The following is a 23,131-nucleotide window of genomic DNA, read 5'->3' on the forward strand; positions in this document are numbered from 1 at the left end:
CCAGAATGTAACATAACCTATTAAAAGCATAACATAACCTAAAAACCTGTCTCATTCCTTCCTACTCCCTGCTTGCTATTTCTTGCAACTGGCCCTGAGATCATTATTTAGTGCAATCAGAGCTCTTGGATAGAAACTATTCAGAAGGCGTGTGGTTCGTGTTTTCATTGTCCTATATCTTCTGCCCGAAGGCAACAGTTCAAAGAAGTTGTGAGCAGGATGGGTGGGATCTCTCAGGATATTGTGTGACTTCTTCAAAGTGCGAGACGTGAAGATCTCATCCAGGGTTGGTAGTTGGAGCCCAATAACATTCTGGGCAATTTTAATTATTCTCTGTAAAGCTTTTTTATCCGTTTCAGAGCTGCTCCCATACCACGATAATATACTATAGGTTAAGACACTCTCGATGGTACTGTGATAATAGGACAGAAGTAGGTGCTGAGATAGATTCAGTCCCCTGAGCATTCTCAGGAAATACAACCTCCCCTGCACCTTCCTCACAACCATATTAATATTTGCAGTCCATGAGAGGTCCTCAGAGATGTAAATGCCCAGGTATTTAAAACTACCAACCCTCTCCACCTCCTCGCCATTTATGTGCAATGGTAAAAATACACTTTTCTTTCTCCTAAAGTCAATTATGAGTTCTTTGGTTTTTTTGGTGTTAAGCATAAGATTGTTTTCTTTACACCATTGAATTAACCCCTGTACTTCTTTCCTATAAGCAGTCTCATCGTTCTCACTAATGAGCCCCACCACTGTTGTATCATCCGCAAATTTGATGATTGTGTTGGACTTATACAGTGGGGTGCAATCAAATGTGTACAGGGAATAGAGAAAGGGACTTAGCACACATCCCTGAGGGGCTCCTGTGCTTAATACTAGAGTAGAAGAATAGTAAGGGCCCATTCTCACTGTCTGCGGCCTATCAGTCAGGAAATTCCTTACCCACAGACAGATCTTCTGATGTATACCCAAATTGGTCATTTTAAGAAATAACCTGTCTGGCAGAATTGTATTGAAGGCAGAACTGTAGTCCACAAACAACAGCCTTGCGTAGGTTCCCTGTCGTTCTAGATGACTCAGTACAGTATGGACAGCGATGGAAATAGCATCATCAGTAGATCTATTTCTTCTGTATGCAAACTGGAACGGGTCTAGAGTGGATGGAAGACCAGCCTTAATATGATCTAGCACCAATCTCTCAAAACATTTCATAACGACAGATGTTAGGGCTATTGGTCTATAGTCATTGAGAGATACCACCACTGACTGCTTGGGGACTGGCACTATAATCGATGTCTTCAGGCAGGTAGGGACAGAACCCTGCAACAGGGATAGGTTAAAAATGTCCGTAAACACACCAGCTAATTCTGCAGCGCAGTCCCTAATAGCCCGTCCCATGATTCCATCCGGTCCAGCTGCCTTCCTAATGTTAATGCTCCGAAAGGCACGTTGTACGTCACAGGTCTGTAATAAAAATGGTTGTCTATCAGTAGTAGTTTCTGATGATGTGCTAGTAGCCAATGCTGTAGTGACGGTAGTTCCAGTTCCCACCTCAAAGCGACTAAAAAATTGATTCAGTTGATCAGCCAGGTGCGCACTGCTGCTAGCCAGTTCGTTTTTAATATTTTGCCCTGTAATTTGTCGCAGGCCTTGCCATACTCGACGAGGGTCGGAGCTCTCAAAATGTTTTTCGATCCTCCGGCAGTACATAGCTTTGGCGTTCCTAATGCCCTTTTTCAATTTGGCTCTGGCTTCTCTATACTGTTGCGCATCACCAGAGTGAAAAGCAGCATTTCTTGCCTTTAACAGAAGATACACATCCCTGTTTAGCCAGGGCTTGTTCAAACTGCTGAGAAGTGAATTCCCCGCCCCGATCAGTAAACAGACAGCCGATACGCTTACTGTGAACATTCTCCAACCAAGCACAGAATGCCTTGAATCTAGGAAACGCTTGTGATTTCTGCTCGAGCATAAACACATGAATGTACCTGGAAAAAGAATCAATTAGAACCATGAAGTACCTTGCTCCACCCAAAGAGGGCGCAAGCGGACCAACCAGGTCTGCGTGGACTAGCTGGTAGGGTTTGGAAGCCTGCCTGCTAGACTCCTTGCCTTTTGGAGCAACCTTCACCTTGTTCTCTGCACAAGATACACATTTCATGTGAAACTTACAGGGTTTGATGTTCAAACCCTGAACCAATCCTGGCATCTTGGCCAGCGCCTGCCAAGACAGGTGACAAAATCTTCTGTGTACATCATGAATGCATCCTGCATGAAGAACTTTGTTAGTTTGTGCAACACAACAAGAATCAACATTAGACACAACAGCACCATTGTCATCATAAGTTATACAGAACAATCCATCTATAAACTTTGCATGCAAAATGACTTCCGGGTTGGCGCCATCGCCGAATGGCGGACTCCCTCCGAGCTCCGGAGGGAGCCGGCTCGGCAGGGGCTGGGTCCTACCGCGCCGGCGACGCGGGGACCCTTAAAAACCACGGGCACGGGGCCCGTGGACATGGGGACTCGGCTGGTACCGTCAGCGCCCTCCCGACTCGTGAAGGAGCCTTTTTAAAGGCTACGGATCGGGTGCCTGGGAGTGGCGTGGTACTTTGAGTCTATCGCTTCCCCTGCCGAGTGCAGCCGCATGCCATTCGTCGGAGAGCGCTGGCTTCTTCCATTTGAAATTCGGACATTTAACAAGAACCCGTGAGTAATTGGGTAACCGGGTACAAAAGGAGGAAAAAAAAAAGGATTTTTTTTTTTTTCGGATTCGGCACGAGCGGGGGGGATCTAAAAAGGAAGTCAGTCCCCTCCCTGATTGTAAACATGCTAAAACAAGGACTGAGAAACCAAGATCAATTCAGAAGTTTATTGCTGATTAAAAATACCAAATTCCACGATGGAATCATTACAAGAATTGTGCTGGAGGAGAGTCGAGGGTGAGAGGGAAAAGGCAACCCCCCCCCGGGAACCGGGGCGATTCAGAGAACCTGGCGGAGAGAGACGGAGAGTTTGACAGCTGTCAAAGTAGCTGTCAAATTTTGAGAATATAAAGAGGACTTTGCTACAAGTATTTTGCTGGTTAATTTTGATACAATTGGATATAAATATGGATACAAAATGTCGGGTGGAAAAAGAAACAACAATTTGACTTTTGGATGAGAGGACACAAAGTTATTGCAATCCCTCTAGAGGGGCTTTGGGACATTACAAGCGGCGTATATGGAAAACTACTCTGGGATGTGTACTACTGGTCTTAGCTCCTGGGAAAGTAGCAAAACTGAAATATTTGTTTTGTCTACAGAGGTGACAACACAATAGAATTTTTCTATTTAAGTAAGCTCCTGAATAACAAACCTCTGTAGAGATACTAGATTTCAGAATAAGAATGGTTTTGCAGCTGAACAAGACAGAAACCTGAGAAAGTAAGAAACAAAAGAGTAAAGGACCAACTACGCCACGGCAAGAACAATGGGAGGAGTAACAATGACCAAGGGAAATTAAAGGCCTCGATTAGACTGGACTTTTGAAATTAAACATCAGCAAAACAAGTAAATTTAAAGAAAACCGGCAAGATGAATTGAGAAAGTTTGGCTGTGGACTTGAGACCTCCAGGCCGACAACATACAGACTGATGGACATAGGGAATCTAAACCGGGGAAGGGAGGGGGAATTCTAGAATCCAAAGGCTATGTAATCAACTTCTGGAATCTTCTTCTATTTTCTATCTTTTTAATTTTTTTTTTTTTATATATAACTTTGGTATTTTGATTTAACAAGTTTTGGAAAAAAAAAGAAAAGGGGGAATTCGTGGAAGGAAGCGGGGTAGATTTTGGGGAAAAAAATCTTTGTTCTATTTTGTTAAAGGTGAGGAGTGATGTTAAGATTGTAATTTAAATTGGCTATTAGGCATAACATATTAGGTTAAATTGGGAATGAGAACTTGTGGAACCAACGTAGGGAAAGGGGAATACAGTCGGGAGGGGAAGGAGGGAGTCCCAGAAAGAAGGTTATGAAAATAAGGGTTTAAAATTGGTTTTTTTTTTCTTTCTTTTCTTTCTTTATCTTTTCTATCTTTTTTATTCTTTTATTATTGGAAATTTTAATAAATATGATTAAAAAAAAATAAAATATAAACTTTGCATGCAAAATGTCCTCTTTGCCTTTTCTGATGACACAAACGCTCCTCTTGAAGGAAATCTCTTTTTTTCCCCAAATGATATTTATTAAAGTTTCCGATAAAAAAGACACATCAGTAAAAAAGAATTTAAAAGTAAAAAGAAAAATACACAATACAAAAATAGACAATACAAAATACAAAAAAAAGACAAAAGAAAAAACAGTTAAAAACAATACCATCTTTTCATCACCACTTTTGAATTTACTTATTTTCTGGACCTCCTCATACCTCCCTCTTTTGTATTCCAGTTCAGTTTGTTTGTCCAGCAGTTTCTTTCCTTCTTTTTTAATCCCAATTCTTAATCTTAATATGGTATAACATTAAATTCTTATCTATTAATAGCCAGTTTTCCGTTCTTTTAACCTTTTTATGCCTAATCCTTAATCTTAGTCTGTATATAACTTTAACGCCTGTGCAGCTAGAAACCACTTAATTTCAATCCATCATCACTCTAACATTCTTTAATTTTGCAATGTTTCTGTAGGTAATCTTTAAATTTCTTCCAATCTTCTTCCACTGACTCTTCTCCCTGGTCACGGATTCTACCAGTCATTTCCGCCAGTTCCATATAGTCCATCAGTTTCATCTGCCATTCCTCCAGTGTGGGTAGTTCTTGTGTCTTCCAATACTTTGCGATGAGTATTCTTGCTGCTGTTGTTGCGTACATAAAGAAAGTTCTATCCCTTTTTACCACCGATTAGCCGACTATGCCCAGGAGAAAGGCCTCTGGTTTCTTCAAGAAGGTATATTTGAATACCTTTTTTAATTCATTATATATCATTTCCCAGAAAGCCTTAATTTTTGGGCACGTCCACCAAAGGTGAAAAAATGTACCTTCAGTTTCTTTACATTTCCAACATTTATTATCGGGCAAATGTTAGATTTTTGCAAGCTTGACTGGGGTTATGTACCACCTGTATATCAATCATAACAGATTTCACCGTTTCATCCTGAGTGTTCCATTTCAACAGCAAGTTATACATCTTTGACAAATTCTTAGTTTTGGGTTCTAAAAGTTCTGTTTCTAATTTTGATTTTTCCACCTGGAAGCCAATTTTCTTGTCCAAATTAAATGCCTCCATTATCTGAAAATAATGAAGCTAGTCTCGCACTTTGTTTTTTAATTTTTCAAAACTCTGCAATTTCAGTCTATCTCCATCTTGTTCCAAAATTTCCCAATATTTCGGCCATTTGACCTCCATATTGAGCTTTTTCAAGGCTTTCGCTTCCATTGGTGACAGCCACCTTGGGGTTTTGTTTTCTAATAAATCCTTGTATCTTATCCAAACATTAAACAGTGCTTTCCTGACAATATGGTTTTTAAATGCTTTATGTGCTTTGACCTTATCATACCACAGATATGCATGCCATCCAAATACATTGTTAAAATTTTCTAAATCCAAAATGTCAGTGTTTTCAAGAAGCAGCCATTCTTTCAACCAGCAAAAAGCTGCTGATTCATAATAAAGTTTAAGGTCTGGCAGGGCAAATCCACCTCTTTCCTTTGCATCCGTTAGTATTTTAAATTTTATTCTGGGCTTCTTGCCCTGCCAGACAAATCTAGAAATATCTTTCTGCCACCTCTTGAAACAATCCACTTTGTCCACAATTTGCAAAGTTTGAAACAAAAACAACATTCTAGGCAATACATTCATTTTTATCGCACCAATACGGCCCAGCAGTGAAAGCTTCAAATTTGACCAAATTTCTAAATATTTTCACTTCAGCCCAACATTTTTCATAGTTATCTTTAAATAAATTCCCATTTTTTGCTGTCATGTTGATCCCCAGGTATTTAACTTTCTTAACCACTGTTAAACCTGTCACATTCTGAAACCTCTCTCTCTCCATTGGCGTTAGATTTTTCTCTAAATCCTTAGTTTTTAACTTGTTCAATTTAAATCCTGCAACTTGACCAAATTCTTGAATCAATTCTAAAACCCTTTTAGTACTAGATTCTGGCTCCTGTAACGTCAATACTAAATCATCTGCAAATGCTCTCAATTTGTACTGTTTAGCTCCGACCTGTATACCTTTAAGCAACTGGTCCCTTCTAATCATGTTCAGCAAAATCTCCAGGACCGAAATAAAAAGAAGTGGGGAAATTGGGCAACCTTGTCGTGTCCCTTTTTCTATTTTAAGTTCTTCCATCACCACATTATTTACAATTAATTTAGCCTTTTGTTCTGAATAAATTGCACTTATACCATTCTCAAAGCCTTGGCCTACCCCCATGCCCTGTAGATTCTTCTTCATAAAGTTCCAAGAAATATTGTCAAAAGCTTTCTCCGCATCCACAAATATCAAAACTGCTTTAGTGTTTATGTTCACTTCTAGTTTTTCCAGAATATCAATTATATTCCTCAAATTGTCAGACAAATGTCTTCCTGGGAGAAAGCCCGCTTGATCTTTATGAATCTCTTCCATCAACACTTTTTTAAATCTCTTGGCCAAAATGTCAGCAAAAATTTTGTAATCCACATTAAGTAATGATATAGGGCGGTAGTTCTTAAGCTGTGTCTTTTCAGTCTCTGTTTTCGGTACAAGTGTAATATATGCTTCTTTCCACGACTCTGGTGCTCTTTTCCCCTCCATTATTTCATTGCAGACCTCTTTCAAAGGTTGTATTAACCATTCTTTCAAAGATCTGTAATATCTAGAAGTCAATCCATCCGGTCCTGGAGATTTACCCAATTGCATATTTTGAATGGCACCTTCTACCTCCTGTTCAGTTATTTTATAGTTCAACATTAGTTTGTTTTCTTGAGATATTTTTTGTAATCCATTTGTTTTCAAAAATTGATCTAGTTCTGTTTCTTTCAGTGGTCCTTGCGTATATAATTGTTTAACGTACCTCTGGAAACAATTTCTAATCTCTGCTGGGTTCTGTATATTTCTTCCTTCCACTTCTAAGTTCGTAACTGTATTTAATTTTTGTCTTTTTTTCATTTGCCATGCCAACAATTTACCACATTTGTTAGCCGACTCAAATGTCTTTTGTCTCATTTGTTTAATTTTCCATTCTATTTCCTGATTCATCATTTTCATATATTGTACTTGATGTAACTTTAATTCTCTTAGAATCTCTTGAGATTTTGGGTTTGTTCTCAGTCTTTTTTCACTTTCCTTTATTTTCTCCAATATCTTGTCCTTCTTCTCATTTTGAATTCTCTTCTTTACTGCGTTCTGTTGTATTAGGAACCCTCTCATAACCGCTTTACTTGCGTCCCAGATTACTCTTTTCTCCACATTGGTGCTCAAATTTATCTCAAAATAATCTCTCAAGGTTTTTTGGGCCTCAAAGCCACGCCCAGTCAACTGTGGGACACTGAGCAAATTGTCTGCAGCACCTGGAACATAAAGTACATCTTTGATGGTAGTGTGCAGACTTGCCAGTTTCACAGTCCCTTCTCCTGCAATTCGTAATGTCTTTCCGTCAGCCAGGTGGATCTCACCATCTTGAGGTTTGAAGGAGATAAAGAGATGCCTATCTTTTGCCAGATGGCGGGTGCATCCCGAATCAATAACAAACCTGGACTTGGCCTTTGGAGCAGCTTTTGCAGCAAGCAAAACCTTGTTTTCCACCGGCGTGGGCGTTTGCTGCTTGCCCCCGTGCTTCTGGCCATCAGACTTGCGTTTGGCCTTTGTTGAAGCTGTGCCAGCAAACAAAGCCTTGTTTTTCCCTGGCTTGGGCTTTTCACCCCCCTTCTGCTTCGCGCCATCTGCAGGCATTTGTCTCTGTTTACTTCTGGCCTTCCGGCCTCTGCAAAGGCGATGACCTTGGTTCTCACCAGAAACAGAGCTCTCAGCTGCTGACTCCTTGGCTCCCCCTGGAGGCTGCAATGCTGCCTGGGATGACATCACAGTCAGCTCCCCCTGCAGTTTGCAACGGGTGCCCTTGGCATCCCTGCATTCACCCACACTCTGGGAAACAGCCAGGACCTCCGATGCAGTCAAACTCTGGGCTGGGATGATTGGCAGATGGGCTATCTTCAAAGCATGGCACATCTTACGTGCAGTGGTGTTGCCAGCTAGCGTAGTAATCTCTTCCAGAGAGACGGACAAGACTATTACGTCTATGGCCTTCGAATTTTCGGCCCTCCATCTATCTGTCAGAGGAACTGGAGGGGCTTCAGACACAGTATGCCACACTCCAAACTGACGCAGCAAACTCTCACACCACACAGCCCAGGTCTCATAATTGTGCCGACTTAACTTTGGGCACTCAGCAGCTTCAGAAGCTTGGAAAAACTCCATTTCAGCTATTCACTTGAGCCGTGAGCCTTTTTCACTTCAGAGACTCCTTATCCTGGCACCCATAAATCACGAAGCCCACTTGGCTCGGCTCCCAGACCAATTAGGCCAGCCGGACATCAAAGAGACTCTGCCGCGGCAACGAAAAGCCTCACTTTCGCTTTTCCTCCACATACCTCTCAGCAGTCCGTCGCAGCCTTACTCTCCTGTAAGTGCCATGAATCTGGGCCCGAAACCTGTTGTTGGGATACTGCCAGGGAAACACAGTCCATCATGGCCCCCAAGCCGTGTCCGGACGGCTATCGATCTCCCGTAGGCACTCAGTATCAGCAATTAGCGACATGAGCTCCAGAAATAGCCTGCCACATTCTAGAGCCGATGCACGCTCTCTATCAGCAGATAATGCACAGCAAAAGTTGGACGCAGGAGAGCATTATTTACAAGTTTTTTCAGCGTTGATCAGAACAAAGAAAAACATGACTGCCTGCTTCAGTGTCTCCAGACACAGAGAGAGCGAAAACAAAAGACACAACAGAAACATCCTGTGAAACAGGAAATATGCAGACTCTGACTCACAAAGCCTGCTCCCTTTTAAGGTGGAACGGAAATATCCTAACACAACTCTCTCCATGAGGCAAAATGCCTGCACACCTGCAAGGTCCGCCCCTTCAGAAGTTGGACTCCCAAGCCCCATCATCTCCAGCTCTTGACCGTGGTCAAGATCACAGGCCGTCTGTGGAGCCAAAGTTTGACTGTGTGAGCCTTGTGTGTTGCCTCAGCCAGTCCAACAGTCCTGGTGTCTCTTCTGTATCCTTGCAGTGGGAAGTGCCGTGTGCCAGCATGGTGTGAGCCAATCCTCTGGAGAGGAGGCAGCGTGAATCAGCTCAGCTACCGAAGCCACATGGAATTGAAAAGGAGCGACCACAAGCCCGTCAGCTCCCTCTTCCTCACAGGGGTAACACCTGCCCTGGCCAGGGCTATCGTCTATTCAGGGTTTTTAGTTGCCTGCTATGTGGCACCTCCTCGAATCTGGGCAGGCCCTGACCAACAACCAGGCCCCTTTCCACAGAGCTCCTCCTTGGCCACTGACTTCCGGTGCAGGGAGTGGGCAGGTTTTGGCTCTGTTAAATCCCTAGGCTTCCATTCTCCACTGTTCTGAGTACATGCTGCTCCTGCAGGCATGGCAGACCACATGGGCTGAACTGTATACCTTAACCATTGGCTCCATTCATGCAATGGAGCTTCTGTGGTACTTGGCTTGGAGCATTTGACTTCAGCCCATTGGGTCTGGAAGTCACAGCCGCTGCCATCCTGGGGAAGCTCTCAGAGTTACAGTACTTGCCTCTTTCAGGGCTGGGAACAGGGGGGTGCATCAGGCCTTTCTGCTCTTAACTCATGCCCCCCCCTTCAGTCCATAGCCCCAACAAATGTGCTCTGCCCCCCCCCCATAGGTGAAGGTTGTGGCTGACCGACGGTACCGGAAAGTGTTTGAGGATATTGTTCAGTTGATGGACAGGATGGAGAACGAATTCCTTCCCTCCCTGGAGGGAGGTAAAGACGAATAGGATCCTCTCCAACCCCTTAAAGAGGGTTTGCTGCAAAAAGACCAGGGGGGAAAGAAGCCCTTGGCCCATCTAGCTCAGTCTTGAGCGGTTCCCCAGGATTTCCGGGGGATCTCTCCCAGCCCTACCTGGAGATGCTGGGGATAGAACCTGGGACCTTTGCATGCAAGGCAGATGCCCTTCCACTGAGCGGCAGCCTCTTCCTCTTCCTCGCAGGCAAAGACTCCAGGGGTAGCCAGCGTGGTGCCCTCCAGATGCTGGACTACAACTCCCATCATCCCCAGCCAACATGGCCAGTGGCAAGTGCAGCAAGATCTGGAGAGCCCCACGTGGACCTGTTGCATGTGCAGTCCCCTAAATGAGAGCCCGGGGCCAAGGACAAACTTCCCCCTGGAGCACGTTTCCGTGCTTCTGCTGAAGGCAAGCACTCTCTTTCCTCTCCCCCCCCCCTTTTGCTCTGCAGTTTCCGTTTGAGAATGTGAAGTTCCGGCAGCTGCAGAAGGAGAAGTTCCAGATCACAAACAACGGGCAGGTCACCCTCCACTTCTCCTTTATCCCCAAGCTCAGTGACAGCCAGTATTGTAAGCCATGGCTTCGCGCTGAGCCCTGTGAGGGATACTTGGAGCCCAGCACGTATCTCTCTGGAATCAGAGAACTGTAGAGTTGGAAAAGGACCCCAAGGGTCATCTAGGGAAGGCCTTGGTTTCCTTTTCATCCCCCCTTTTCCCCTCCTCTTCCCAACCCTCCTCCATCAAACCTTGGGAGTTTGGTAGAGCAGGGGCGGCTTAACATTTGTGGGCTACACTGCCCCATGCTCAAGCCTCCAAGGGCCACACGTCAAAGCAGCTGAGCCCAACGTGTAAAAGTGTGTGTGACCAGCTTTAAATACACACACACACACACACACACATACACACACACACAAATGAATTGAAGCAAAACAATGCTGGGGGGTCCCAAAACACCTTTTGGCATCGCAGGGAACCAGTGAGAGCAGTCCGTCCAAAAATTACCTTTTTTTAAAAAAAAATGCGTATTTTTATGTTGTGGAGGCACAAAAATATCTTGGGGAGCATATAGAACTAGCCAAACTTTTAAAAACTCAATGAAATGTAAACTAAAAAAGAAAGTTACATTGGGGGTGCAAAAATCCTTTCCCTTTTTATATTCTTTTGTTAGGATCACTTTCTCTCACCCCCCAGTATCCTGTCACCATCTTCTGTGCAGCTGCTGCTTTGGAGGACTAGAGAGGAAAGTGGGGTGGGGGTGGGAACTGAGTCGCTTCTTCTCCTAATTCTTGAAGTTAAGGTTTCCCCCATACACCTGTGAGAACAGGAGGCTGTACTAGATGGGCCACTGGCCTGATCCAGCAGGCTCCTATTGTGTCCTTCTGTTCAATTATTCACCGTCTTAACTTTTAATTTACAGACAAGCCAACTTGGCTGTGCCAAAGAGTGTATCTACCTGACCTCCTCCCGTTTTAGGTGAGACGGTGGACATTTCCCTGGATGTGTACGTCAGCAAGGAAGAGAAGATTGAGGCTATCTTTGTCCTTCACCTTGACCGTGGCAAGGACTATTTCCTCACCCTCAGTGGGAGCTACCTACCAAGCTGCTTCGGGACCTCCTTGGAAGCCTTGTGCTGGATGAGGCAGCCGATTGGCGAAGTTCCCGTCACCAGACTTATTGACCTGGTAGGGAAAGGGGTTGATTTACCTGGCAGGTTCATGTGCTGAATGTCTACCCTTCCCACTCTGCTTGCCTGCTTGAAAAACAGCTGCTCTTCCACTCAGCAATGTGGGGGCTGGGGGTCCTCCGCTGCATTCAGCTTCAGCTTCTGTAGCTGTGCATCCGCTTCCTGTGTGCTGTTCATGCCCTTTGTTTGCCTTGACTGAGTCATCCCAGGTTCTGGTCCTCCCACCTGCCCTTTCGCAGGGCCACTGAACCGTGTGCATTTCCCTGCCATCTGCCCAGATACTGTTCAGCCAACGGGCTGTTTCTTTCTCTTCTCAGGGCTTGTGCCATTAACACCCTTGGTTGTCTTTTGCTCTTGCCTTCCTCCTCTGATCTCAGGGAGAAGACAGCTTCCTAGAAAAGGTAACAGTTGGTTTGGTTTCCTCTAGATGTTCTTGTAGCGGGCACAAATCAGGTACAAGCAACGCCCCATTTACACGGGGGTTGCGTTCTGAGGTACTGTGCGTTTAAATGAAATTGCGTATATTGGGGACAGCATTGGAAAAGCCTGCAAACACCCTCTAGACTTCTGGAAACCCTTTTGAAAGGCCTTTTGAAAACCAGCAGCACTTGCCAGCCTCCCTGCAAAACTCCTTGCTCCAACTCTCCACAGGCCTGAGAGGTCGATGCCAAAGCTCCTGGGAGGGAGTCGAGATGCTGTTTCCATGCCGCTTTGCCGCTTTTGTGCTCTTGGGGGGGACATTTTTGCCCCTTCAAGTGCCCCTTCCAGCTTTGCGGCAGTGTGCATGTGCCTCGAAGGCACGTAAATGGAGTTGCCTTTGTCAACGATCAGCAGCTGCTCCATGCAGTGGCAGCTGGTCCCTTAGGGCAAACCAGGCACTACCCCACCAACCTGACTTTGCTCTCAGGCAACCCGCACCTGCCTGCCTTCTGACTCAAATCCAGTCCAGGTGGTTGGTCTCTTCCCTAGTCTCAACGTGGCCCTTGTAGAACTCGGCAGAGGAGAACGGAGACGAAACCAGAATTTGCCATCACTGCTTGTCACTGATTTTGCGCTGCTTGACTCTGGGTCCGCTTGCGATTGGCAGCACGGGAGGCAGAAAGCCCAGTCTCATGATGCAGGCGCCAGCCCCCTCTGGCCCCAAGAGCCAGTTTTCTCCTTGTCTCTGTGCTCAGCAACTGCTGCACAGACTATGACACTCTGGCTTACTCTTACCACCTGAGCACTGGCATTTGGGAAGCAGTAGTGGCTGCTTTGGGGTGGCTCAGGGAAATGTCACTCCTCTCGAAATCAGATCTACTTGGGTGTATTATCCTAGCCACAAGGAGACAGTGGTGACTGTCAGTTTGGACAGCTGTAGACATTTAGAACCATGGAGGATATGTTTATCAGTGGCTACCGGTCAAGGCTATTTCTTGCCACTATTGTCAGAAACCACATGCTTTTGATTACCAGTTTCTGGGGAACATGATGGACAGAGTGCTATTGTCCCCGTGTCCCTATGGACTCCCAAGGGCATGTGGTTGACTATTGTGGGAACAAAATGCTGATCTAACCCAGCAAGGCTCCTGTGTTCTTTAGCATGCACAAGCTACTCTTGCACTAAGACTCTGATACAGTATGTGTCATTCGCCACACCAATACACACACACACACTCTCTCTCTCAAGACAGGGGTGGGGAGTATTGGCGGCAGGGGAGGGGGGATGAACTGGGTCCTAATCAACAGCTGCCCTGGGGATGAGGGGATCAAATTCTCCATCCTTGCCAGCTCCTTTTAGTGATGGGCTGCTCGCCATTGCTGTTCTCCTAAAGCTCTCTTGCTCCCCCCTCCTCTCTTTCTCTTGAATGTGGTAGCTTGAGATAGAACTAAGCACCCTGAACATTTCTGGAGAGGAAGATGGGAAGGAGGCCGGAGGCATTGTTCACCAGCTGCTGTGTGCTGCATTGCCCAGACAAAGTCGTGGGCTGGGGCTCCAGCTGTTGTTCAGTTTCTACCACTGCCTCTGCAACGTGCTCTAGACAAGGGGTGGTGAACATGTGACCCCATCATCTCATCATGCTGGCTGGGGCTGCAGCCCATCAACCTATGAAGGCCCATCCATGTTCTGTTGCTGTTTTTGTTACTTATTTCCTGCCCTTCACCCTAAGGTCCCAGGGCAGGTTCCAGCAATTTAAATAAAATGTTAGCCAAACCTCATGTCCACAGCTGCATATTTAGTAAGCTTTTGGGTGAACTGCACATCCGGAGTGGGAGGATTACGAGCTGCATATTAATAGGGGGAGGGGGAGCTTGGATTTGGGGTGCAAGCAATTTGTTTTTTGTTTTCCCACTTGAGATGCTTGCTGTGGCTAGGGCCGGGCGATATATTTTCAAATCAGCTTGAAGTCTAGATAGTGAGACTGGTTTCATAATTTCTGACCTGGCAATACATTGCGAATCATGATGTGTGTGTGTACTATGCCAAAAACACCATGTGGGGGGAACCGTGAAGCCAGACAATACTTCTCTAGATTCCTGCAGCCCCTGTGGACTCTGCCGGTTCAGCTTTCCCCTGCCCTCCTGCAGGGGGCAGCAAAAATCACAATGCGGGGGAAACCGTGAAGCCAGCCAATGCAATCTACATAGCTCCATCTTATTTCAGACATCGCGATATATTGGTGTATTGCAGTGTTTAGCTAGTGCTATATCACCGTGTTGAAAGCCAGCTATCGCCCAGCCCTAGTTGTGGCCTCAGAGGGCAAGACTTGTCCACCCAGCTGGAGCAAGGAAAGAATGCATACAGGCACACATTCTGTCAGGCTCTCATGCCAGTCCCACTTGTCATTGGACCTCCAGGAGAAGCAGTTTCTGGATATCGTACCCCAGGACGGTGATGACTCCACTGAGCGGCCAAGGAGATCTGGCTTTTGGTGGACCACCTCTTCAAGAATGCCTGCCACCAGGTGAGCTGAGGGGGACTGTACCATTGAAAGGATGGGTGTGGGCTGGAATCCAGTACCAGTTTTGGGGTGTGCAGGTTCCAAACGCCACAATTGATTTATATCTTAGCTACCGACTCGCTCTTAGAAGCTCCTGCTGTGAGTATAGTGGCACCTTGGTGGAGCGGCAGCGGGTGGGACATCCAGCATACGGTCTTCCTTAGAGCGACTCAGAAGAACCCAAGTGTTCACAACCATTGTCTGTCTCTCCCTAGCAAAGCGGCTCTCTGAGACTCGCCACTAGAAGAAGCGGGGAATGATTTCACTCTCCCATTGCCCCAAATCATGAGAAGGGTAGTAGGAATGCTACTGTGGAAAGCAGGCGGGATACAATTCTCAGCCCTTGTGCCAGCTCTCTTGGTGATGGGCTTCTCTCCATTGTGGCATTCCTCGACCTCACATTATGCACCCCAGGGCTGGATTGTTCTTCATGCTATCCAGGATTTACCTCATCCCTTCCTAACGCATGGGTGATACTCTGCTTCAGGAGGACCTCTTCCAGACCCCGGGCATGCAGGACGAGCTGCAGGAGATAACTGAGTGCCTTGACACCAGCATTCCCGAGACGATCCGTATCCTCTTTGGGGGGCATTGTTGGGGAGTAGGGCTGCTTGGTGGTTTTCTTTCGCTCTTGGCTGGAGTGGACCTCACTTTTATATACCTGGTGGCTTAGGTTCCTAGGCCACTCCATCCTTAAGGCTCTGGGACACAGCACAATGAAATGCCCACAGTAAAGTCCAGTCATGCATCCAAACAGCTTAACAGCTTTAACCCCCATTTGAAAACATCAGCCTGGCTAGATAAAGCAGAGGTGGGGAACCTTGAGAGGCCCGCAGGCCCCACATCTAGCATCCTACGTGGTGTCAGGTGTGGAGACAGGTAAAGGTATGGCTGCAAAGGAGCTTCAAGGGCGCGTTCAATTGTTCTTTGGCAAGCAGGGTTTCTTGACGCACTTTTGGAGTTGACCACTAGTATTTGTTCTTTGGATTGAAACCATGCCTGCAGAAGGACATTTCCTCGGCAGATCAGCTTTGCAGGCAGCTTCGTCAAGAGGGGAGGTGTGGGATAATTACAGTGGGATGGCTCAGCTGGTAGAGCGTGGCACTCTTAATCTCAGGGCTGCGGGTTCAAGGTCCACCTTGCGCCAAAAGGGGGAACTTGCAAGGTGGGCCCAGATGTATAAGGACCAAGCTTCTTGCTTTGGACCAGCCTGGGAAGGAGGCAGGCTGCAGGTAACAGGACAGAACACTTTCCTTGCCAGGCTGTCAATAGCTGGCAGTGACCACTCGGTGGCCGAAGCTCTGCTCATCTTCCTGGAGGCAGTGCCAGAACCAGTCCTTTGCTATGAACTGTATCAGTGCTGCCTTGAGTGCTCACATGACAGCCACCTCTGTCGCCAGGTCGGCCCCAGAGCCCCATCTCTTCCTGGCTGGTCTGCGGTGTGTACAGAAGCATAGAATCAGAAGGGATTTCCAAAGTCATCTAGTCCAAATGTTGCCGCGAGTAACAGGAAATCCACTAAAACATCCCTGAAAGCCAGTACACCAGCACACTGGCAGGAGGGCTAGTCTGGTCTGGGAAGCCTTGTTAACTGCAGAGGTTGCTGATGTCTCCTTTGATAACCATCCCTCTCGGTTGTGGAGGGGGGTGGGGTGCGCACATGTTGCCTTTTTGCTTTCTGACCAGGACTTGTAACAATAGCCCACCTGTTTCAGTGAACCTCGCTTGAATTTCCAACCCAGGAAGCGGCCATATACTGGGCCATCTAGCTCAGTATTGTCGAAATTGACAAGCAGTGGCTCTCCAGGATTTCAGACAAGGGATGTTCCCTACCCTCCTGGGAGATGCTGGGGGTGGAGCCTGAGACTTTCTGCATGAAAAGCAGGTGGTTTACTGCAGAGCTATGGCCCTTCCCCCAAGATAGCTCAGTTGGTAGAGCATAAGACTCTTCATCTCAGTGTCCTGAGTTCGAGCCCCACCTTAGGCATTGCAGGGGGTTCGATTAGTTAACCCTCGTGGTCCCTTCCGACTCTACAGTTGTATTATTCCCCAAAGTTCCCAGCAGAGTTCTAGTCCGGTTACCATTTTAAACATTCTTTTTTTTTTTATGCCAGGTCTAAAACTGCAAACATAACAAGTACACCGTGCTAGTGATCCATGCCCCTCCTCTAGCAAAGCTCTGCACTGAAACTCCAAACCGCCCCTCCCTGTCTTGCCGGTGATCTGCCAGTTGCCGCGGTCGCACCAGAACGTGTTCCGCTTCGTGGTGGCTTTCCTGCGGGAGCTGCTGAAATACTCTGAGAGCAACAACGTCAGTGGCAACATGCTAGGTAAGGCCTGCCTGTCCTGGCTGGGAGCTGGCCTTCCTCCTGCTCCCGCCTCCTCTCATGCAAATGTTTTTGCTTCCCTGCAGCCACCCTCTTCGCCAGCCTCCTGCTATGGCCTCTGCCCAACGTTCTGCCGAGTGCCATCGGCTTCCTCCTGGAGGAAGCGTGACTGGAGACGAAGTTGGGAGGGAAGAGGCAAGGCCCAGCCTCTGTTCTCTGGTGCCTGCCCTTCCCCTTGTGCCATCTTGCCATGTGCCAGCTCCCTTCCCTGTGCTTCGCCCTTTCCACCTTTTCCTCTTGACTCCTGACACGGTTGCACACTTGGCTTTCCACATGGTTCCAGGGCATTGGCAGCAGGTTCAGGGTGCTTGGGGAGGGACCCTGTTGGAGGACAGTCATTCCCCTGCCCATCCTACTACCACCACTGCTGCTCTCAGTCCCTGCGCAGTAGTCCACGCTCTCCCCTTCTGCTGCAGCTGAGCATGTGCTACTCTTGGTGGGTACCAGGCATAAGGATTCCTGGCCTGTCCTGGGATTGCAGGACCTCTTTCTCTGTCCCCCCAGCCTTGATGCTCATCAAGAAGGGGCAGGGCAGCCACTGTGGCCCACGTACGCCTTAGCCTGCTCTCTATAGTTCAGCTATCTCTCCCCATTCTGCCAAGTAGAGTTCTAGGGTGTTCATTCTTCATGAAACACTAAGCACTGCCTAAAGGGACCAGGGAGGAGGAGGGGGCGCAGGCTGGGCAGCAGGAGGGGAGCTGAGGCCGTGGGTACAGCTGGGTTGGGTTGGGCTCCCCACCCGACCCCAAGTTTTGCAACTTTGTCTTTCTGCTTTTCTGTCCCGGGTTCCTGTACTTGGTGCCCACACACTCTTAATTTATTGGGAAACGGTTGTTTCAAAATGAAAGATCCGTTGTGCAGAGATTGTTCTGGTGTTTGGAGGGGAGCTACACTTGCCTTTGCTGGTTTCTCCACTGCTCTGAAGCTCAGCCAGGCTTTCCAAATGTAGCCGCCTTGGGCCCTCGCAGCACACATGAGGGAGAGGCTGTGGAGAGGGGGTGCTGCATGGGGCATCAGGTCGTGCAGATACCATGGAATCTGACTTCGCTCTTCACAACAAGGCTTGCAGGTGCAGAAAGAGGGCTACATTGCTTCCCCAAGGTGTTTCTCAATTGCTCTCCTTCCTCATACTGCTTGCAGCTTGCAAGTTTCAGCCCAGCAGCAGCTGGCTGCAAATTATTGCATAGACTCTTGAGGGGAGGTCTGCCCTCCCCTCTCCCCATTAAGGTTTGTCTCCAGGGCTCAGTGGTAGGAGGGAGAGCAGAGGAAGAAAAAGAACTGGGCTTGGCTTGAGGGGGTTATGAGAGCATATGTGCACCTGGTGCCAAGGGATAAGGCTGCAGAACTGAGCAGAGCACACTTAAGAGCAGGAGGAGCTGAGCCCTGCTCCCGCCACCACCACCAACAGCAGCTCCTAGATGTCCACTTGTTCTTCTCAAGGGAGTCCCCAAAATGACCAAAGGAGACTGGAGCTCTGAGAGCAGCTATGGAGACTGCAGAGTCTGGATGGGAGCTCTTTTATTATTTATTTTCATTTGAAGTGGGATGGAGTGGAGGCTAGATGGATCACTTTGAGGGGGGGGGGAGCAGGCGGAGAGCAGTGGAACGGGATTGGGAACTTCCCCCTTCCCCACTGAAATAATCCAACTGGGCACCCTAGGAATTGGCAGGGCCAACCTGCGCATGAGGCGTTGCGAGGCCATTGGCTCAAGGGGGGGCAGATCAAGGTCCATAGAATCATAGAATCATAGAATCATAGAATCATAGAGTTGGAAGAGACCACAAGGGCCATCGAGTCCAACCCCCTGCCAAGCAGGAAACACCATCAGAGCACTCCTGACATATGGTTGTCAAGCCTCTGCTTAAAGACCTCCAAAGAAGGAGATTCCACCACACTCCTTGGCAGCAAATTCCACTGTCAAACAGCTCTTACTGTCAGGAAGTTCTTCCTAATGTTTAGGTGGAATCTTCTTTCTTGTAGTTTGGATCCATTGCTCCGTGTCCGCTTCTCTGGAGCAGCAGAAAACAACCTTTCTCCCTCCTCTATGTGACATCCTTTTATATATTTGAACATGGCTATCATATCACCCCTTAACCTCCTCTTCTCCAGGCTAAACATGCCCAGCTCTCTTAGCCGTTCCTCGTAAGGCATCGTTTCCAGGCCTTTGACCATTTTGGTTGCCCTCCTCTGGACACGTTCCAGTTTGTCAATGTCCTTCTTGAACTGTGGCGCCCAGAACTGGACACAGTACTCCAGGTGAGGTCTGACCAGAGCAGAATACAGTGGCACTATTACTTCCCTTGATCTAGATGCTATACTCCTATTGATGCAGCCCAGAATTGCATTGGCTTTTTTAGCTGCCGCGTCACACTGTTGGCTCATGTCAAGTTTGTGGTCAACCAAGACTCCTAGATCCTTTTCACATGTACTGCTCTCAAGCCAGGTGTCCCCCATCTTGTATTTGTGCCTCTCATTTTTTTTGCCCAAGTGCAATACTTTACATTTCTCCCTGTTAAAATTCATCTTGTTTGTTTTGGCCCAGTTCTCTAATCTGTCAAGGTCGTTTTGAAGTGTGATCCTGTCCTCTGGGGTGTTAGCCACCCCTCCCAATTTGGTGTCATCTGCAAATTTGATCAGGATGCCCTTGAGTCCATCATCCAAGTCGTTGATAAAGATGTTGAATAAGACCGGGCCCAAGACAGAACCCTGTGGCACCCCACTAGTCACTCTTCTCCAGGATGAAGAGGAACCATTGATGAGCACCCTTTGGGTTCAGTCAGTCAGCCAGTTACAAATCCACTGAGTGGTAGCATAGTCAAGACCACATTTTACCAGCTTCTTTACAAGAATATCATGAGGCACCTTGTCAAATGCCTTGCTGAAATCAAGGTAGGCTACATCCACTGCGTTCCCTTCATCTACCAGGCTTGTAATTCTGTCAAAAAACGAGATCAGGTTAGTCTGACATGACTTATTTTTCAGAAATCCATGCTGACTATTGGTGATCACAGCATTCCTTTCTAGGTGCTCACAGACTGTTTGCTTAATGATCTGCTCCAGAATCTTCCCTGGTATTGATGTCAGACTGACTGGGCGGTAATTATTTGGGTCCTCTCTTTTCCCCTTTTTGAAAATAGGGACAACATTTGCCCTCCTCCAGTCTGCCGGGACATCGCCTGTTCTCCAGGAATTCTCAAAGATGACTGCCAGTGGTTCTGAGATCACATCTGCCAGTTCTTTTAATACTCTTGGATGCAGTTCATCTGGCCCTGGAGACTTGAATACATCTAAACTAGCCAAGTATTCTTGTATTATCTCCTTAGTTATTCTGGGCTGTGTTTCCTTTGCTGAATCATTTGCTCCAAATTCTTCAGGTCGGGCATTGTTTTCTTTATCGGAGAAGACTGAGGCAAAGAAGGCATTGAGGAGTTCAGCTCTTTCTGTGTCCCCTGTTTGCATTTCACCATCTTCTCCTCTGAGTGACCCCACTGTTTCTTTGTTCTTCCTTTTGCTACGGACGTACCCATAAAAGCCTTTTTTGTTGCTTTTAACCTCTCTAGCAAGCCTGAGTTCATTCTGTGCTTTAGCTTTTCTGACTTTGTGTCTACACGTGCTGGCTATTTGTTTGAATTCCTCTTTGGTGGTTTCCCCCCTTTTCCATTTTTTGTACACATCCTTTTTTAATCTTAACTCAGTTAAAAGTTCTTTAGATAGCCACCCTGGCTTCTTTAGGCACCTTCCATGTTTCTGTCTCATTGGTATTGCCTGACGTTGTGCTTTTAGTATCTCCCTCTTAACAAACTCCCAGCCATCATGAACTCCCTTTCCTTTTAGTATTACTGTCCATGGGATCTCACCCAGCACTTCCCTAAGTTTTATGAAGTCAGCTTTCTTAAAGTCAAGAAATTGAGTCCTAGTATGCTTGGCTGCTCCTTTCCGCTGTATAGTAAACTTCAGAAGAGCATGATCACTCGCGCCTAATGATCCTTCCACTTCTACCCCACTAACCAGGTCATCAACATTGGTTAGGACCAGATCTAAAATGGCTGTTCCTCTTGTTGCTTCTCCCACTTTCTGGACAATGAAGTTGTCTGCAAGGCCAGTGAGGAATCTGTTTGACCTTATGCTCTTGGCTGAGTTTGACATCCAACAAATATCCGGGTAATTGAAGTCCCCCATTACTACGATCTCCCTTCCTTTTGCATGCTTGGCCATCTGTTCCAGGAAGGCATCATCTATGTCCTCCGTTTGGCTTGGGGATCTATAGTAAACTCCCACAATGAGGTCACTGTTATTCTTCTCTCCCTTAATTTTGACCCAAATGCTCTCACTTTGGCTTTGAGGTTCTAAATCTTGGATCTCTTCACAGGTATACACATCCCTGACATATAACGCCACTCCTCCTCCTTTCTTGTCTGGTCTGTTTCTCTGAAATAGATTGTATCCCCCCATTATTACATTCCAATCGTGGGACTTATCCCACCAGGTTTCAGTGATGCCTATTATGTCATATTTAGTTTGCTGTACCAAGAGCTCAAGCTCATCTTGTTTATTTCCCATGCTTTGCGTATTAGTGTACAGACATTGAAGTCCATTAATCATTCCCCCGTGACTCTTATTTAAGGATTTTTTCCTCCCACCACTAGGTCTGTGTGCTGTTTGCTCCATTTGGTCTATGCCTTTTGGATGATCATCTTCATCAATTGATAGACTCCTACCTTCAGGAGCACTGTCTCCCTCCCCCACATTAGTCAGTTTAAAGCCCTCCTGATGAGGTTTCTGAGATTTTTGGCAAAAACATTTCTCCCAACCGTTGTGAGGTGCAGCCCATCGCTTGCCAGAAGTCCATCTTCAAGAAACTGCAGTCCGTGATCTAAGAATCCAAACCGTTCCTGTTTACACCATTTGCGAAGCCAGCTGTTCACTTCCACTATTTTCCCCTCTCTCCCTGGGCCACGTCGTTCAACTGGGAGGACAGATGAGATCACAATTTGTGCATTTAATTGCCTCTAACCCTATTGCTACTCCTCTCTGTCTAAAATATACAATAAAATATGTGCACAAAATATACAAATGAAAATGAAATGATAAAGTGAAAGCAAAGCAAAGCAAAGTCTACACCTATCTCCCCTGTTGGTCCCTCGCTTGCTTGCTTGCTTCTCCGTCCCAGTTCTGTCTCAGCCAACTCCTCCCAACTATCCCACGACGGGGATGTGTAGCCTCTGTCTTTTCTACAAGCAGCACGAGATGTCACAAAGATGGGCAGGACACTGTTTCCTTGACAACCCATCCAGCTTGACCCTGAACTAATCTCCCCCCTCTTTCTTTGCCATGTTTTCTCCCTAGTCTTGGGACACCTGCTGTTTGCAGCTTTACAAATCACTTTTTATCACAAACAGGTTCATCCATTTTCTGGCAACGTTTCTCAAGAGAGGCCACCCAAGCAATTCACCACCCACAATTTGCAGACACCGCTATGCCATCATATTGGCATCAGGTGTTTTCCAGGCCAGTGAATGTCAGCAACCCCTTCTTCTAAAGCTGCTTCCCCAGTTTCATCCAAAAGAGAAAGAAATGCCATTTGGTAGCCCATTGAGAAGCTTTGGGAAGTAATGAAATACATTTCTGAAAGTTATTTATGGATGCACAAGGTCACCACATCTTTGCTTAAGGTGAATGGAAAGGAACATTTCCCCAGGCGGCACACCACTGTCCCCGAATCTCGTCCGCTGCTTGGTCATTTCAACAGATTGTGTGTCTTAGTAAGATTTTGTACATTTCAGAAAGCTTTCCCTTGACTACAAATGAAGTGCATGATTTTTTAAAAACTTATTAATGCCCCGTGCTTTTACTTCTGGTGTGGTAAAAAATTGCAGAATCTGGCTATCATTTAAAGCAGTGTAAGATGCTGGTTTACGTTTCCCCTCACATTTGGTGACTAGGTAGGGATATGCAGTTTTGTGTTTTGTCTTTTGAAGAGTTCCTAAGGAGTCCTGCTGCTTCCGAGTTTTATTTTGGGGGTTGTTGTTGTTTTTGTTTACAAAAAGGTAATCTTTTTC

At 46.6% G+C, this 23,131-nt stretch overlaps 1 protein-coding gene across 1 annotated transcript in view; it reads left to right on the plus strand.

Moving 5' to 3' along the window:
* The window catches only part of LOC308467684 (inositol polyphosphate 5-phosphatase OCRL-like), a gene marked incomplete at both ends in the record, with an annotated part of 39,758 nt that extends 22,578 nt beyond the window's left edge, over window positions 1-17,180 (plus strand). The window contains 11 exon segments of the mRNA XM_080989403.1: window positions 9,266-9,401; window positions 9,898-10,008; window positions 10,472-10,637; window positions 11,493-11,701; window positions 12,081-12,104; window positions 14,542-14,596; window positions 14,599-14,648; window positions 15,172-15,256; window positions 15,957-16,084; window positions 16,903-17,014; window positions 17,098-17,180. Of these exon segments, the coding sequence (XP_080845529.1) occupies window positions 9,266-9,401; window positions 9,898-10,008; window positions 10,472-10,637; window positions 11,493-11,701; window positions 12,081-12,104; window positions 14,542-14,596; window positions 14,599-14,648; window positions 15,172-15,256; window positions 15,957-16,084; window positions 16,903-17,014; window positions 17,098-17,180 (1,159 nt within the window).
* Window positions 17,181-23,131: the final 5,951 nt, after the last annotated feature.

The sequence above is a fragment of the Podarcis pityusensis genome, assembly GCF_964106645.2.
Source record: "Podarcis pityusensis genome assembly, chromosome: W".
Classification (NCBI taxonomy): domain Eukaryota; kingdom Metazoa; phylum Chordata; class Lepidosauria; order Squamata; family Lacertidae; genus Podarcis; species Podarcis pityusensis.